This window comes from Parambassis ranga, chromosome 15, assembly GCF_900634625.1.
Source record: "Parambassis ranga chromosome 15, fParRan2.1, whole genome shotgun sequence".
Taxonomy (NCBI): domain Eukaryota; kingdom Metazoa; phylum Chordata; class Actinopteri; family Ambassidae; genus Parambassis; species Parambassis ranga.
Window position 1 is genome coordinate 6,333,681 of NC_041035.1, and position 18,092 is coordinate 6,351,772.

The following is an 18,092-nucleotide window of genomic DNA, read 5'->3' on the forward strand; positions in this document are numbered from 1 at the left end:
TTCTTAATACTGGACTCATACAAGCAGAAGACGCTGCAGAGAAGGTACGTGTCAGTGAGAGGAAGAGGCTGGTTTTCATTTACATATTTACCTGTAAAGATGAAGAGTGCAGAGATTACGGTGCTTTTTTTATTTATCATTTTAATTTCTGAGTGCTCCCTCTGTGGCCCTCTTTTGTTGATTTGCAGCGATCCCTTCCATGACCACTGGACCTGACCTGCTGCATTACATGATGACAGAGTGCGAGCAGCAGCCTGGAGCCTAATGGGGACCTGAGATGACTCTTTTTCAAACATTGTGGCAGCAGAATGATGTAGCCTGCAGCAGGTTTTCCTCTGAACGATTCAAGCAGACCAAAAAGTCTTCAAGTCCTGTAAATGACTAAAGTACCATGCACTGGAGCTGTGACAGCAGTGAGCTCTCTCTCTCTCTCTCTCTCTCCTGTGTCTTTCTCCCTCTCTTCTTCCCCCACACTCTGCAGAGTGCAGCCAAACAGAAAGCAGCCCTGCTTCTGGTGCCATCTCCGTGGAGCCAGGCGGATGTCGGTGAGCGCTGTGGACGCACAAGTGCAAAATACATCAGGGATCTGTGGAGGAGGAGGAAGAGGAGGAGGAGGAGAAGCAGAGTGAAGAGGACAGAGGAGAGGCAGACTGTCTCCCTCCTTCACTCACCAGGCTTTTTCTGCAGCATCTTTCCACTTCATCATGGATCTCTGGAGTAACAAAGTCTGGGGAATTATTGCACTGATACTTTTCAGCTTCAATGGGTCAACACAAGCAGGTGAGTACAGTTTATTTCAAATGTCTGCAGGGTTACAGAAGATTTACCCACTCACTCTGTGCGGATTTTACAAATCCAATGAGTTTTTATGAAAAGCTGAATTTTTTGAGGCATGCATGACAACATATATATATATATATATATATATATATATATATATATATATATATATATATATATATATATATATGTTAATTGATTTTGTTTTATTGACTTGAATGAGGGCAGAGCAAGTGAATGAGAAACACTTCCCTCCATCACGATCAAGTCCACACAGAGCTTTATACTTTAGATGTATGACTGTGTGACTATAAGGAAGCAATAAGAGACAAGTTATTATAGCTAAAAGATTTTTTGATTAGTAACAAATTGTTTCCTTTTTTCCTTTTTATCAGTTAATTTTCTTTTTAAACTTTACTCTGAGTGGTTTGGCATGGCATCAAATATCAGTTGTATGTGTTACCACTTCCACTGGGTCCTTATTGGTAGTCACCCCACATTATGTCAATAGAAATGTGAACAGAGAGATTGGAGCAGTTTGGACTTTGTTTCCAATATTACTAACATAGTGGTATACATTTCTGTTCTGGGTGTATTAAATTTAATTCTGAGTCAACATGCCTGAGCAAATAGGATCTATTAAAAATGTCAGGTGACTAAATGCTACTTAGGTATTCAGTGAAAGGAGAGTGGGACAAACAGATAAGTAATAGAAATTACCAGGTCAGGTTTATATTCCCCCTGGAGAGAGCCGCACTCACACTATAGGCTTTGAAAAAGCGATATAAAGGAGATAAAGACATTCCTTTGCCCTGGAGGAAATGGTGTAGACTCAGCTGAGAGCCTTTCACAAACTATAACAAAAAAGACAATTCATCTGTCTCTCTAAAATCAATAAGTTGTGCCTGCGACCCATTTTCGTCCTCTTTTAGGGTAAACATACAGTGCATCATCCACTTAATAATCCCCAGTGGCCAGGTCTCTCTTCACATTTTATTTGACTTTGTGTTAGAGTTGAGCCTATGCCACAGGCAAGGGCCGACTCAAGGTATTTGTCAGAGTGAACAAAGGAGGTAAAACTGTCATGAGAGGGCAGATGTTTCTGTCTCTGCTGTGGCTAATGTGTACTTTCAAGTGGACCCAGGTGGATGGAACATTATATTTGACTTCAGCATTTGATAGGCAACAAAACTTGGTTAGGTTAAAAAAAACACACACATCTGTAAAGATTATCAGCAATCTGGTCCTGATGCTGTTAAATACATAACTTGAACCATAAATGTGTTGTGTAGTTTGAATAATTCACTGTTTTCTTTTGTATTTATCTCTTTGGGGGAAAGTTATGCATGAAAAAACAATTTTTCTTTGTGTCAATTCACAACCACAGTCTGTATGTAATTTGCTCCTGATGCTCCAAAACAGCTGCTCACTCATCTCATCTGGGATCACCAAGCTTGGAAAGCAAATGCACGCCGCAAAATAATGTTTCCTAATGAATTTGTGTCAATAAGGTAGAGAAAAAAAAACCTGAGCAGGATTGTGCATACGACCCAGAGCGGAGCATGTGGAGGGAGGTGATGACCCCAGTGATTCTCAAGAAAACCTGTGGTTGTTAGGCCGATCATGTAATTGTACAGAGAATTACTTATTTACTGTAGCTTTCAGTCTCTCATTGGTTAGGAAAATATCTGCAGTTCCTTAAATAGCCACTAGATGCTGCCTCCAGAAACTGATTTCTGTAAATACTGCTTATTTTTACCCTTAGAGGTATATGTTTAGAATGCTGAGTGCCTGTATATTGCTGCTGCAATAGCAACATTTCCCAGCTTGGGATGAATAAAGTATTTCTATTGTATTCTATTTATACTCTATAGGATATTTATGTCATAACTTTAAAGCAACACTTTTCTTACTACCTCTGGTGGGCAGACATTTTGAAGTTCTTTTTCCTTTAACACAACAAAACAAACCAGATGTTTCCCAGCTGAATGCACACCTACGATCTCCTGTTATCTGCACGCTGCTCCCTTCAAACACACGAGATTCACACAGTGCTGCTGATAGTCTCTCACTTTCTCTCTCATGGGATCATTATCTCTTCTCTGAGCTGATGTGGAGTGTGTGCTCTAATCGCTGCCTAATGACAGGTAATACCACTGCTCTCCTAACCTGTGTGTCTGTGTGTGTGTGGAGTGTCTGCATCCCCTGATAACAAGTGAATAGCCATGTGTGAACAGGATGAAAGGAGCAGCAAGGGAATGCTGCGCAGTACAGCGGCTGTGTCCGTGTATGGGCAAATAATGACCAAAAATAGGTTTTGTGTGCATGTGTGTGTGTGTGCGTGTGTGTTAAGATAACAGTTACTCACCACTCATACTACAGATAGTGATCACCAACAAGTTAAAGTGTCAGTAGAGCTGCATCTCCAGAGAAAGAACAGGTGGAGGAGGTGCGGTCTTGTGTCAGTTTAGGTACGTTTAGAGGTTGTGATGATGAGCTGTAGATTCTGGTGTGATGAAAAAACAATATTGATAAGTGAACCAAGTTGCAAATATGTTCTCTACACAGGCTGTAGAGATTATTTATAGTGACTTAAGCACAGACATATGAACACCAAACACCAAAAATCAATGTCTTTAGGTTATCAGGACATCACAGCTGTGGATAGGTTTAGACAAATATTGTATAGGTTAACATAAAACCAACAATATTAAACACATGCTACGAGGCAAACATCTATCTAAAACAAGCTTCCTTTGCTCTTTTCTTGGTTACCATGGTGACAACTGCCTCCACAACCTGCTGATTTTGTGAACACTTAATCTCACATCCACAGGAGAGACACGAACACCTGCTGTTTCAATCAAGAAACTACAGCCGTTCTCCTTGTCAACACAACAAACAATTTATTTACTAAATACAGGGTTGTAAAAACAAAAATGCTAAAGTAGAAAAAATATTATAGGAATAAAAAAGTTGACACTCCTCCATGTCATAAAAAAATTAAAGGATTCCCCTGTCTTTCCAATAATGGGGTCAAAACATCACTATCAGGGTTAGAGTTCAGGTGGGACCCACACATGAACAAAATCCAAACAAAAGGTGAGCATTATTAACATAAAGCCAGCAGAACAAGAAACAAAAACCAAAAACTCCAAACTGACACAAACTGAAGAGTCAAAAACGTGACTTAACCAAGATGAAGGAAAGAGAAAGCCAGGCAACAACACAGGAAGTGAACAGATGAACTGGCAACAAGTGAGGGAAAACACACACTGTAAATAGACAAGGGGGCGGTGGAACACATTAGGGTGGAGCAGGTAATCACAGAGAGCGGGATGCACAGGAGGAACACTACTACAAACACACAGGGGAACCCACGAACACAAATAAAAACAAAAACAAAACGAATATACTAAAATAACCAGGAAACACAGGAAACAAGAATAAGACACCCATGGAATTGAGGCTTAATGTGGGAGGAGGTTTCAGCTGCTTTCTTTGAGCAACAGTTTGAATCCTGACTACTCCAGCACAGCTGTCACTGAGCTGCCTGGTGCATGCAGAAAACAGAGGAAACTATCATTACCGTCATCTATATATATATATATATATATACTGTATGTTCTCTCCTAATTACAGTGTGTCCTGTTCTGCATGTCACATTTATTCTAATAAATTCTGGCAATGGCACTGGAGAAAATGTTCACTGTACTGCTCATTTTGAACCAGAAAATCTAAGTGTAATATTTCTGGATGAACATGAAGCTGTAAATAAAGTCTAATTAGTGTGACTGTGTTGTGCCCCACTGTCCTTGATGTGATGATGATGAATGATTCATGAGGGCTGTGCCAGAGGAGATGTGAAAAGTGAGAGGAAGCTGAGGAGAACCCCGGTGTCATATTTCTTCTTTAGTGTCATTTATGAAAATGTTCAGAAAAAAAGGGGAGCCATGAATGCGAGCTGATGAAGTCAAGGCAGCGGCGGCCAATGGTGTACACTTGGCGCTGTCAGTCAGGAATCAAGATTTATTAACCCAGAGACAAGTAGTTAAGTGATAAAACTGACGGAGGACTGCAATCCATTCATCTGAGTTTGTGACAGGCACAGATATTTGCTCAAGGCCAGTGGCCCTGAATCTCTGGCTCCCTAAACACACACTCATTTATCACCGGGTCCTGTCATCACCTTAGATGACTTGTGTTTGGGCCCGGAATTCGTCAAACTCTGCTAAGGTCAGGGAGCTCTGTCGCTGCGTTGACGTGGGTCCTGGTTTGAGACTCAACTTCAGCTCTGTTTGTGAACTGTACAGAAGAATTGGCTAAAAATTGGCATTTCAATTTTCTCAGTCTGAGCAAACAAAAAAAATGAATGCTGAAGGCAATGATGATGGAAGAAAAAGATAAAGAAACAAGAGAATGCTGATGCTGCAGCACTTAAAGAAGTCAATGGTGATGCTGATGGCCAAAGGTCAACTGAAAGCAAGTGTAAACTTGATTGAGTGCATAAAGAAAAGCTGCACTTTCTTATGCAATGGACTTGAAGAATAATAATTTATCTTTATGCATCCTATATGCAACAAACTTCTCCTCCATCTTGGCCATTATAATGAAAGGTCATGCACTATGTGACATGTCCATGGGAGGCCTGTGTCCATGAAGGACTAATCAAAAGGATGTTTTTTCACATCCCACTGATTTGTTTGGATGAGTATGTATTTTAGGAAAAAACTTTGCAAATGAATTCTGGAAATAATTTAGCTTCAGTGGATGTCTTCACATTCCTTTACACTGTAAAGTCTCCATCTGTTCCTTCTTACACTCCAGGCTGCCACAAGGGGCAGCGTAATTAGCTCAGATGTAGAGTCTTAAATGGAAATGTGAGTGCAGTCCAAATGTCATTGCTTTTAGAGACTGCTGCTGACATTGAACACCACAGGACAAAGCTGAGTCAGAGCCAAAAACTTTGAGATGCAACAGAGATAAAGTATCTGACAAGCAATTTAATGGTCCAGTTAATGAGGTGGAAGACACGGCAGAGGAAGATGTGAGCACTCGCGCAGTCACACCAGAGCTGTTCTGAAACGTCTTGACTGCGTTTCATGGCAGAGTTTCAGAACAGGAAGACAAAGACAACCCCTCCATGTTATGGGTAAACAGATAAAAATATTGTTTTATTGTATTTGTACTCAGATCATTTCAGTTGTTTTTACATTCCCTCTGTCATGCATACTAATCGCACTTCTGTGGATTGTTTGAAATGATTGTTAAAGCTGTCAAAGCTCAGACAGCCATTGTTACAAATGCACTCTCTTCATTATTGAAATGTCAAAAAGATTAATTCTTCCCATTATGCATTATGAAAAAATAATTAAATAAAATAATCATTAATCTAATTAATTTCCAACAGCGTGACAGTGCTTTGTAAAGCAGACATGATGGTGCAGGGGACCCTGGGTTTTAAAGAAGTTTTATTAGACCGTCCTTCAAACACAAAGTCTGCACATGTCCTCTGTGTCAGCAGGCCTCTTTTGAAATGTTTGTGTCACTGAACTCCTGCCAACTCCAGAAGTGCTGATCAGTAGCTTAGCCAGTGCACTGATCTGCCTGTGAATTACTGCTTTGGGGGAATCGATAGAGTAAGACAGGAGGAAGAAAAGCTGATTATCAGTGCAGAGGCTTTCAACAGGTGGTTGTGCTTAACAAGTCCTTGGAGCGGGGGCTGTAACATTAGGCCCTAATGAAGTATGACAGCATCAAATGTTGTAGCAGTGAGGACACCATAGGTTTTATCACATCAGTATCAGGCGGTGTGAATTATGCTGGTGAACAGAACTGTTTGTTTTATTTCTCTGATGCTTCATTTGGGCGGTCTGGAGTCAAGTATTTTGCTCAAGGGCACAATAATATTGAGTTTTCCCACCGTGTCAGCGATTTATGTCTGTGAGTTTCTCCTCATGAGCAGGTTCTGTAACTTGTTCAGCACAGCGGCGGTGCTTGTTTCAGGTTTCTGTCTGTGTGTAGATGAAGAATGATAAAGTGCTGCCTTTTCTTATGTGACTTGTTTAAGTATAATCTGGGGTAAAGCGATGGTTAGTTAGTTTAGTGAGCACTCCAGTGACTCTGTAAATTGGTCAGGATTCCCTCAACAAATGTGCAAATGTGTTATATTTTCACTGTCCTTATCCTAGATTACATGCGAGTGAGGCAATGAGCTCACTCAGGACATGCATCAGTGAACACCAGCAGGAAGGACTTTCCAAGAAATCCCAGTGTTGGAAGCTGTTGAGAGTCCGGAGGAGGCTGCTGTTTCTCAGTGCAGAGGCCCGGTGGATTTTTCAATGTGTGGCATGTTTGTTTTGATCATTTTTTTTACTGTATGCTCTTTTTGTGGATTGTTTGCCCTTGCTGAGTCATGTTTGAGCATCTGGGGAAACAGCATCATGTGCAGAGCAAACAAGAAGGAATTCCATGTCATAATATATCATGTCCACGAAGCTGTTGTGGTGGCCATTTACATTTGTCTTTCAACTCTGGCACTTAGCCCCAGAGGCTGAGTCATCAGACAGCTGCTGATGGGTTCTCAGGCTAAACTGTAATTAACATCAATTCAACATTATATGCTTCACAAAACTTGTAGCTGCTTCATTGCTTCTGCATTTGAACTGTCTGCACTGCACAGGGGTTCATGTTACTTTGTTTAAGCACTGTTTCCAAATATGGCTCTGTCTATATATATATATGTATACACAGGGTTTTTTGATTGGCAGATGCAGGGCAGGAAACATTGTTTCTCAGCATTCAGGCTGCAGATATGTTGATTGGGAAAGTGCAGACAGGCACTGCTTCCTTTCTATTCTAAAAACTGAAGGACATCACAGTGGAAGATGTACAAACACTTCTGTCAGCATTTACTTCTTATGTACTTTTCACCTATAGGAGTGTTTCCTCAGATCCAAATATGTCAGCATTATTTCAGCATCATCTGCTGATTCGTCAGTATTCACCTCTGAGCCGTGTTTAGAGTTGGATGCACTTAGGATGTATGTCACTCTGGATTAAAATGACATCTATTAAATACAACAAATGTGAATGTACACTGCAGACAGTATTAAAGCTGCTCTTTCCCTCTCCTACATGTGATTCCTTATATTAGGTTAAACTTTAATGGCTGCATTAGCAGCAGTATATAGCCATAAATAGAGAAACATCTGGATGAGAGGCTGCATGAGAGAATACAAGTGAAGCTGCTGCATTAATAATGATGAACACACTCCTGTATCACTCAGGCATGTGAAGGGTACTAAGAGTCCTGAGGGGGGTTCTAACATTAATGGGACAATTTACAGAGTTTTGAATTGGAGAGTTAACAATATTCACAGTTCACAATATCTCTGTTCAGGCCAAGAGCTGTTGAGCTACCAATAGCACCCTTAGCTCTGTGATGTGCTAAGTAAAAGCAGTACAATAACACATAGATAACAGCACAAATTTAAAATGGATTGTTTAGATCTAATAGCAAGAGTTGATTTGCTGAAGACAAATATTCCAAAATTCAGAATTCATTCATGTATGTAGCCCCTGGCCCAACTTCCACCTTTATGAAGACACTTTAAAAGACTGAAAACATGAGTACTATTTTTTCATATTAATATAATCAATGTCAAGTCCTTGTTTTTGGCAGTTCTGATTCTGTCTTAGTTTGCATCATGAGTTTAGTTTGACCTTTGTTAGTTTTTGCATGTATTATTGAGTTTTGTCACTTTTCTGAACTTTTTGGTTTTTTCATTTTAGCAAACACAATAATGCCTCTAAGACAGCTGTGCAGGCATTTCATTAGAACATTCAGTTTACACTCTAGTCTAGTTTTGTATCATGTCAATTGGGCCTGGGCTAAATGAACATTTGACCTTTGCTCTCCTACAGTGGTATTATGATGTGGAAACTTTGTTTGTCTGTATTTCAGTTTTTATTCTCATATTTTAATGTCTAACGAGTTTAGAGTGTTTGTGGTTGAAAAGTTTTAAACTAGTGAGCCCATCACAATTCAAAACAGTCCTTCAGAGTTTAATGCTGTGCTGTTCTTGAGACCAGATGCATTCAGCTCGGGGGTCATTAATGTCACCACACAAAAAGCTGCGTTTGAAAACTGGAAATGGGAAAATAAGCCAGGTCTCATGAACCTGAACACTGTATATTTAGTGAGTATTTAATTTCTCTGAACATCTAGGACTGAGACCCTGAAAGAAGGAAGACCTCAGCAAAACCTCTGGGACAGACATTAATGTTTTACAGGATTTCCACATCATATACATGGTCAGCAGCTTACCTTTATGCTGATCTATTTCTGTGTGATTCAGCAACCAAAACCCCATTTCCAGTACAATCCATAATCCCAGTCAGTCAGTGGGCCAGAGAAAGGTCTTACAGTCCTTTGAATAATGTAACAGCAATAATGACCATAACTTTTCCCAGTTCATCCAGTTTCCAGTGTCTAAAATATCCATATATCTGTGTGTGTGTGTGTTTGTTAGCTCCTGTCGAGTGTGAAAAAGTGCATATAAAATCTCCAAGTTGCGATAGGACTTATTGCCATGGTAGCCATGAAAATAGAGGAGAAGCTTGTTGGTGGAAGAAGTTGTGAAACCATAAAAACAAAAATCTAATCTTTAGAGTGATAACTTTATAAAGTGTGATATAAAGTGTGACATCCATCATCCATACCAGTTGGTTCTAACTTGTGTGCTCTGTCTTCTCAGAGGCGTGTCACAGCCCGCTGGTGTCCAGTCTGCTGCCCTCATCCTTCAGGAGCTCCTCACAGGTGACCAGCAGCCACGGTCCGGGCTTCGCTAAGCTGAACAGGAGAGAAGGTGAGTAAGCGTTCACATAATAGAGAGGTACTAAAATCTTTTTACAGTGCTTTACTTTCCCTGGTGAAAGTTTCGCCTGAATCATAATATCTGAGTAAAAACTGAGGGAGTGTTACCACTGAGGAACCAGGCCTACCCTCAGGGCTGTGACATGTAATCCTCCAGCTCCACCCAGCTCTCCCTCAGCTCTCCTCACCACTACTCACATTTAAAATTTAGCAGTTAAACATCAATAAATGATTGCTGCATTCTTGCGTGGTTTTCTTCTCAATCTTTTTTTTTGATCTCTGGTGTTTTTAGTGGTCATGCTGCAGATACAATAAGCTGTTTCAGTTCACCTGTGTTGCAGTAACGACAACCATCAGAGACCTCACTGTGATGGATCTAAAGATACAGCACGATGCTTATTGCTTCCTGTCTGTTTGTGAAGACTTTCCACAACAACAACAACAAACAAAATAAAAAATAAAAGTGCTGTATCTGCTAAAACATGGCTTTCTCATTTGGCTGCTTTACACTCAATCCAAAGGCAAAACTCAGATAGAAGCGCTGTGATGTCTTTGTCTTCGACACATCACAGGATCTGAACGATTTTCACCACCTGGGAGACTGCAGGAAGTGCAGCCTGTAGGTTGCTGTTTCCTTGGTGTGTTTGATGGCAAAAGCTGTGAGCAAACACACCCGCTGTGTTCCTTCGCTTCTGTCAACCTGCTTCTCTGTTTGCCAGTCAGAGTTTGATCTGCATAAAGGAGGATCTGATGGTTCTAACAGAGGATCAAACGCACCTGAAGCAGCACATCATACTCTTGTTGTTTTGCACAGCTGAAAAACAGGAGAAGCAAAGAGCTGAAAAGTAATAAAAGAAAGACCGAAACACACAAAATAACCTCCATTTAGTACGTTTTTTAAAGAGTGCACAGAAAGATGCAGCTAATTTGCATGCAAAGTGTACAGAAGATGTAAATACATACAGTGGAAAGACAGTTTTTACACATTCTCTGCTGAACAACTGATTTCAATTTGTGTTTTAGAACAGAATTAGCTTGCTCAGTACATTAATTCTATTTTGAAATAATACTTTAGATGGAATTCACAATGTAGCAAAATGCTTCATTGATTAAAAAACAAAACCTCACTTTAATTTATAAAATCCCAGCTGTTCCATGAAAACATTTCCAGCTTCTCGTTTACATCTCCTCCGCTAACACGCCACAAAGTCATTCTCTGAGGAGCCGCCTCATTCAGAGTTCATTTACCAGCAAAATGAGCAGTGACTCTCAAGGCAACACACACACAAACACACACACACATACACACTGCTGTATCCTTGCTGCAGTGGTTTCCAGCTCTCATTTTAAGTCTTTTTAGGGCATATGGCCTTAATGATTGTTTTATAACAAAAGCTTAAAAGGTTTCTTTATGAGAGCTTTATTTAGACATTTAATGAGTTTTGTGTTTTTTATTATATGAATATCATACTGAAGCTGCGTTTTAAAGACCCCGTGATTGTCAGGGTTTGTGGATGAGGTGAGGACACAGTTGCAGGACGCAGAGCGGTTCAAATCCAAAAAAGGTCTTTTATTTAAAGCCAGGAGGGCAAAGCAATACAAAACTAAAAATCACACGTTGCGTGGCAAAACTAGAAAAGCAAAACTAGGATACTTAGCAAGGATACAAAGCAGGGTTCAAAAACATGACATAAACAAAGAAACTACCTGGAGCAAAGCATGGCATGGCATGGCATGGCATGGCAAGGACGAGACATGAAACTACACAAAGCCCACACAGACGAGACGAACTAGCAAGGACAAAGGGGAAGACACAGACTATATACAAGGGGACCAGGGAAGACAACGAGGCACAGGTGACACACATGAGGGCAGGGCTGGTAATCAACCAGGAGGGAAAACACAGGAAGCAAAACTCAAGACAATACACAGGGAGGACAGGACTACCAAAGTAAAACAGGAAACACAAAACAAGACTAGACAACTAGAAACACAAAACAAGACTAGACAACTAGACAACTAGAAACACAAAACACAAACCCAAGGAAACAAAACACCAGAACTACAGGAAAATAACAACAACTAAACGCAGATTAAACTAAAAACCCAAAACAAGGAAAACAAAACCATAAATAAACACCAGGTCATGACAGAACCCCCCCTTCAAGGAACGGCTCCCAGACGTTCCTAAAAACACAAAACAAGGGTTTGAACAAAAATACAGGGAGCCAAAGTTCAAAGTCTCAGAAACTAATCAAAATAACTCAAAGTCCCAGAGTTCATGAAGGCCCCGGCCATGGGCCAACAGGGGCAGCGGAGACAAAGGTCCCGTAAAACGAGAGTCTGGGGTGCTTGGGGGGCAGAGTCAGAAATGGAGGGGACAGGGACCCTCCAGGGTCCGGGCGAAAGCCCAGCATGGACAGGGGTGAGGGCCCACCGGGGCCCGGGCGGAAGCCCAGCATGGACAGGGGTGAGGACCCTCCGGGGTCCGGGCGGAAGCCCAGCATGGACAGGGGTGAGGACCCTCCGGGGTCCGGGCGGAAGCCCAGCATGGACAGAGCTGAGGACCCTCCAGGGTCCGGGCGGAAGCCCAGCATGGAGAGAGCTGCGGACCCTCCAGGGTCCGGGCGGAAGACCACCAGCGAGGACGAGGCAGCGGACCCTCCAGGGTCCGGGCAGAACACCAGCGAAGACGAGGCAGCGGACCCTCCAGGGTCCGGGCAGAACACCAGCGAAGATGAGGCAGCGGACCCTCCAGGGTCCGGGCAGAACACCAGTGCCGAAGACGAAGCAGAAGACCCTCCAGGGTCCAGACAGGAAGCCAGAGCCGAGGACGAAGCAGAAGACCCTCCAGGGTCCAGACAGGAAGCCAGAGCCGAGGACGAAGCAGAAGACCCTCCAGGGTCCAGACAGGAAGCCAGAGCCGAAGTCGAAGCAGAAGACCCTCCAGGGTCCAGACAGGAAGCCAGAGCCGAAGACGAAGCAGAAGACCCTCCAGGGTCCAGACAGGAAGCCAGAGACGAAACCAGAGCGGGGGACCCTCCAGGGTCCCGACAGGAAGCCAGAGACGAGGACGAAGCGGGGGACCCTCCAGGGTCCCGACAGGAAACCAGAGACGAGGACGAAGCGGGGGACCCTCCAGGGTCCCGACAGGAAACCAGAGACGAGGACGAAGCGGGGGACCCTCCAGGGTCCCGACAGGAAACCAGAGCAGGGGACCCTCCAGGGTCCCGACAGGAAACCAGAGCAGGGGACCCTCCAGGGTCCCGACAGGAAACCAGAGTTGGGGGTTCCCCAGTGACTGGACCAGTCGCTGGGGCTGAGAGTCCTTCTGGGTCAGGGCGTGGACCCAGATCTGATGACCCTCCAGGGTCAAGGCTGGAAGCCAGAGTTGGGGGTTCCCCAGTGACTGGACCAGTCGCTGGGGCTGAGAGTCCTTCTGGGTCAGGGCGTGGACCCAGATCTGATGACCCTCCAGGGTCAAGGCTGGATGCACCCCCAGCATCCAGACAGGTGACCTCCAGCATCTCTGCCACCCCTGTCTTGGCAGGAAGTCTTCTGCGGGGGGCACTGGAGGTCTCTGTGGCAGGCGACGTCGTCTGGAGCCCGCCCTCTGGCCGAGACGGGAGGAGCGACGCCGTCTGGAGCCCGCCCTCTGGCCGAGACGGGAGGAGCGACGCCGTCTGGAGCCCGCCCTCTGGCCGAGACGGGAGGAGCGACGCCGTCTGGAGCCCGCCCTCTGGCCGAGACGGGAGGAGCGACGCCGTCTGGAGCCCGCCCTCTGGCCGAGACGGGAGGAGCGACGCCGTCTGGAGCCCGCCACTGGGCGGCACCGGAGAGGATGGCGTCATCTGGAGCCCGCCCCTGGGCGGCACCGGAAGGGATGACGTCATCTGGAGCCCGCCCCTGGGCGGCACCGGAAGGGATGACGTCATCTGGAGCCCGCCCCTGGGCGGCACCGGAAGGGATGACGTCATCTGGAGCCCGCCCCTGGGCGGCACCGGAAGGGATGGCGTCATCTGGAGCCCGCCCTCTGGCGGCACCGGAAGGGATGGCGCCATCTGGAGCCCGCCCTCTGGCCGAGACGGGAGGAGCGACGCCGTCTGGAGCCCGCCCTCTGGCCGAGGCGGAAGGAGCGATGGCGTCGTCTGGAGCCCGCCCTCTGGCGGCACCGGAAGGGATGGCGTCGTCTGGAGCCCGCCCCTGGGCGGCCCCGGAAGGGATGGCATCATCTGGAGCCCGCCCCCTGGCGGCACCGGAAGGGATGACGACATCTGGAGCCCGCCCCCTGGCGGCACCGGAAGGGATGACGACATCTGGAGCCCGCCCCTGGGCGGCCCCGGAAGGGATGGCGTCATCTGGAGCCCGCCCCCTGGCGGCACCGGAAGGGATGGCGCCATCTGGAGCCCGCCCTCTGGCCGAGACGGGAGGAGCGACGCCGTCTGGAGCCCGCCCTCTGGCCGAGGCGGAAGGAGCGATGGCGTCGTCTGGAGCCCGCCCTCTGGCGGCACCGGAAGGGATGGCGTCGTCTGGAGCCCGCCCCTGGGCGGCCCCGGAAGGGATGGCATCATCTGGAGCCCGCCCCCTGGCGGCACCGGAAGGGATGACGACATCTGGAGCCCGCCCCCTGGCGGCACCGGAAGGGATGACGACATCTGGAGCCCGCCCCCTGGCGGCACCGGAAGGGATGACGACATCTGGAGCCCGCCCCTGGGCGGCCCCGGAAGGGATGGCGTCATCTGGAGCCCGCCCCCTGGCGGCACCGGAAGGGATGACGACATCTGGAGCCCGCCCCTGGGCGGCCCCGGAAGGGATGACGACATCTGGAGCCCGCCCCTGGGCGGCACCGGAAGGGATGACGACATCTGGAGCCCGCCCCTGGGCGGCACCGGAAGGGATGACGACATCTGGAGCCCGCCCCTGGGCGGCACCGGAAGGGATGACGTCATCTGGAGCCCGCCCTCTGGCGGCACCGGAAGGGATGACGTCATCTGGAGCCCGCCCTCAGGAGTTGGGGCAGAGTCGAGGACTGGGCGGGGAAACCAGGGGGGCAGCATGGGGGCCACAGGAGCCCGGAACTCCTCCATGTCCTCGAACGCCCGGGCATAATGGAGGTGGAGCCACGGGTTAGCACTTAATGCTAAGTCCATCCTTGCCCTGAGCTCCTGCTTGATGTTCCACAGTCTCCCCAGCATCTGTAGCACGGAGACCCGGTGATTAGTCCATTGCCACACCTCCCCCCTGTCCGTGGGAGGTGATGGCAAGTGGTCAACCCTGTCCAGCTCGGCCTGGAGCTTCCTCCTGAGCTGGTTGATAAGGCTCCAGTGGATGACCCACTCGTGAGGGGCCACCTCACGGCTCAGGCTAGAAGCAGCCGAAAGTTCCTGCTCTGCGCCTGCTGTGTCCATTGTTGGCTAGTTCGTACTGTCAGGGTTTGTGGATGAGGTGAGGACACAGTTGCAGGACGCAGAGCGGTTCAAATCCAAAAAAGGTCTTTTATTTAAAGCCAGGAGGGCAAAGCAATACAAAACTAAAAATCACACGTTGCGTGGCAAAACTAGAAAAGCAAAACTAGGATACTTAGCAAGGATACAAAGCAGGGTTCAAAAACATGACATAAACAAAGAAACTACCTGGAGCAAAGCATGGCATGGCATGGCATGGCATGGCAAGGACGAGACATGAAACTACACAAAGCCCACACAGACGAGACGAACTAGCAAGGACAAAGGGGAAGACACAGACTATATACAAGGGGACCAGGGAAGACAACGAGGCACAGGTGACACACATGAGGGCAGGGCTGGTAATCAACCAGGAGGGAAAACACAGGAAGCAAAACTCAAGACAATACACAGGGAGGACAGGACTACCAAAGTAAAACAGGAAACACAAAACAAGACTAGACAACTAGAAACACAAAACAAGACTAGACAACTAGACAACTAGAAACACAAAACACAAACCCAAGGAAACAAAACACCAGAACTACAGGAAAATAACAACAACTAAACGCAGATTAAACTAAAAACCCAAAACAAGGAAAACAAAACCATAAATAAACACCAGGTCATGACAGTGATGCTGTAACACAGAACGGTGCTCCATTTTCCCCAAACACAAAAATAAATGCTATGATCGCACAAATTGCTACCATGGTCTTTACAACAATTTAATGCTATTGATTGAAATTACAGTGTCTGCCTGCCATTATCTCATCTATTAAATTATATGATTCTGTGGAAATTACAGGCCTCGCAGGGAGATATAAATTACTTAAGTAGACAGCGAAAACAAAGTGGAATACTTTATCTCACAAAGAAAGCGTTGCATTATAAAATACTTTTGCAAGCTTTCCAATGCTTGGACTACACAAGTGTCACAAACTTTTGGTTAGTTTTCTTCTCGTGGTGAAGCTGTAACAGGGTCTCTGTGGTTGGACTCAGTTCTGCCTCCCTGAAGCACTCCACATCCATTATACATGAGTTCAAGGACACCTAAATGACCCGTTCAAAAGGCATTTCACCATATTATATGCTGGAGTTAAAGCAGGAGGCTCAACAGTGTGTCTAAGTAGTGCTGTAATTAATCATTCTGGGAGGGAAAAAGTTTGAATGAGCTTCTTGGTGGAAGTTTTGAACCTCCTGTGAGAAGAAACAAAGGCTTTAGCACACCATTGGTTTGCCTTTCATTTTTCCTAAAGTTTTTATTCTGCTGATAAATTTCGTCTCAGCTGGCAGGAAGCCCAGACTCCAAACAGACATCAATATACCTCTAAAATCCATGACTGTCAGTACTAAAAGAAATGATAAAAGAATGCCAACGATGGTCTGGAGATGTTATTATTAATAAAGTTGACTTCATCAGTTTGAATCATGGCCGACTGTGGGTTAAATAATAGTAATACTTCTACCTTTACTGCTTCAAAAGACAGTTTTTAGGTCTGACTCTGACACACAAACACACACCCTTCTCTCTTTTAATTATTAAACATGTCCTCATCTGACAGGCCCCTGCCCTGGACTCAGATAATATTAAAGTCTGCTATGAAGTAGCATCTTTAATATTTAATAATTCCAGCAGAGTTTGCACAATGCCTCAGATGTGGATTATATATGCGGAGTAAATACCTTAAGCTACAGATTAAACACAGACATCAAAGACACAATCTGATCAAATATTTCCATTTCTAAAGAAGAGACAGAGGAGTGTGATGATTAAATACGTTTTTTTTGTAAAATTTTGTCCTCTACAAGAAATCTGTAAGGATTCACTGGCTCATTTAAAGGAGTTTGTCCTTCGTCTGTCTCTGTGCAGGAGCTGGTGGTTGGTCTCCTCTGACTTCAGACAGGTATCAGTGGTTGGAAGTTGACCTGGGCGGGCGGACACAAATCACTGCTGTCGCCACACAAGGACGCTACGGCAGCTCCGACTGGCAGACGGCCTACCTGCTGATGTTCAGCGACACGGGTCACAACTGGAAACAGTATCGACAAGAAGGCAGCATAGGGGTGAGTTGATAGTACGCCACAATTTATTGTAAAATCACATTCAAAGTTGATGAAATGAATAAATTCTGTTAGGCCAACAATTCAAGTTGTATGTCATGCCTGTAATTTAGTCCCATTTGACCAAATCCAAAGGAATTAGCATCTCATTTACTCATGTAATTCTTTTTTTTTATGGTTAAATAGAAATTAATTTATCTCATAGCACCTGGCACAGAAAGAAAAGTGTCCTGCTTCTGTTACACTGTGACGAACAGCTTCTCTTTAAAGATCAGAAGAGGTTAGACTTTGACTGCCAGAGCAAAACTAATGCCAGCCTAAGACTCCTTCTGAAAGAGAACAAAAAAGGCTTCTTGCAGCTTATAAGCTTGTTGATTTCACACTCAGCATAAATCAGGATAAATCCGCAGCATGTCTCCAAAGTCCTTCTAAAGCTCCACATATTAGTCAGCCTAGTTTATTATGGCTCTCGGGCTACAGAGTCGACCGCTGATCCGCCTCATCAGTCACAATTCCACCAGGACCAAGACCTCTCGTTCCTTTAAGCTTAGAGGACGCTGTTTGTCTCTCTCTCTCTCATGTTCTCCTCCTCTTTCTCACATCAGTTGCAAAGGTGTAAAAGAGCAGATGGTGTTGTTAATACACATTGTCTACAACTATGCAGGGAATATGACTTCCTTAAGTGTTAATGGAGGTAAAAGACAGTGTGCATAGATTTCCCAGGAATGTGAAGAGGCAGATTCAGACTACTAGAAGGTACCAAAGGGCATTGCAGGTGTGTGTGTTATTTAAATATATCATTCAACTTTGTGAGAACTTCAGTCTGATATGATGTTAGATATTATTTTCCTCATGTTTTATTCTTGCTCCTGGACTGTAAAGGCTGTTTTTAATGGAATGTAACAAGCAGCAGCCATCCATTTGAT

The 18,092-nt window shown here is 45.2% G+C and overlaps 1 protein-coding gene across 1 annotated transcript in view; it reads left to right on the forward strand.

The window, feature by feature from the left end:
- Window positions 1–704: 704 nt before the first annotated feature.
- Window positions 705–18,092, forward strand: part of LOC114447077 (contactin-associated protein-like 4) — a 36,120-nt gene continuing 18,732 nt past the window's right edge. The window contains exons 1-3 of the mRNA XM_028423103.1: window positions 705–780; window positions 9,540–9,650; window positions 16,976–17,169. Of these exons, the coding sequence (XP_028278904.1) occupies window positions 705–780; window positions 9,540–9,650; window positions 16,976–17,169 (381 nt within the window). The remainder of the gene's footprint in view (window positions 781–9,539; window positions 9,651–16,975; window positions 17,170–18,092) is intronic.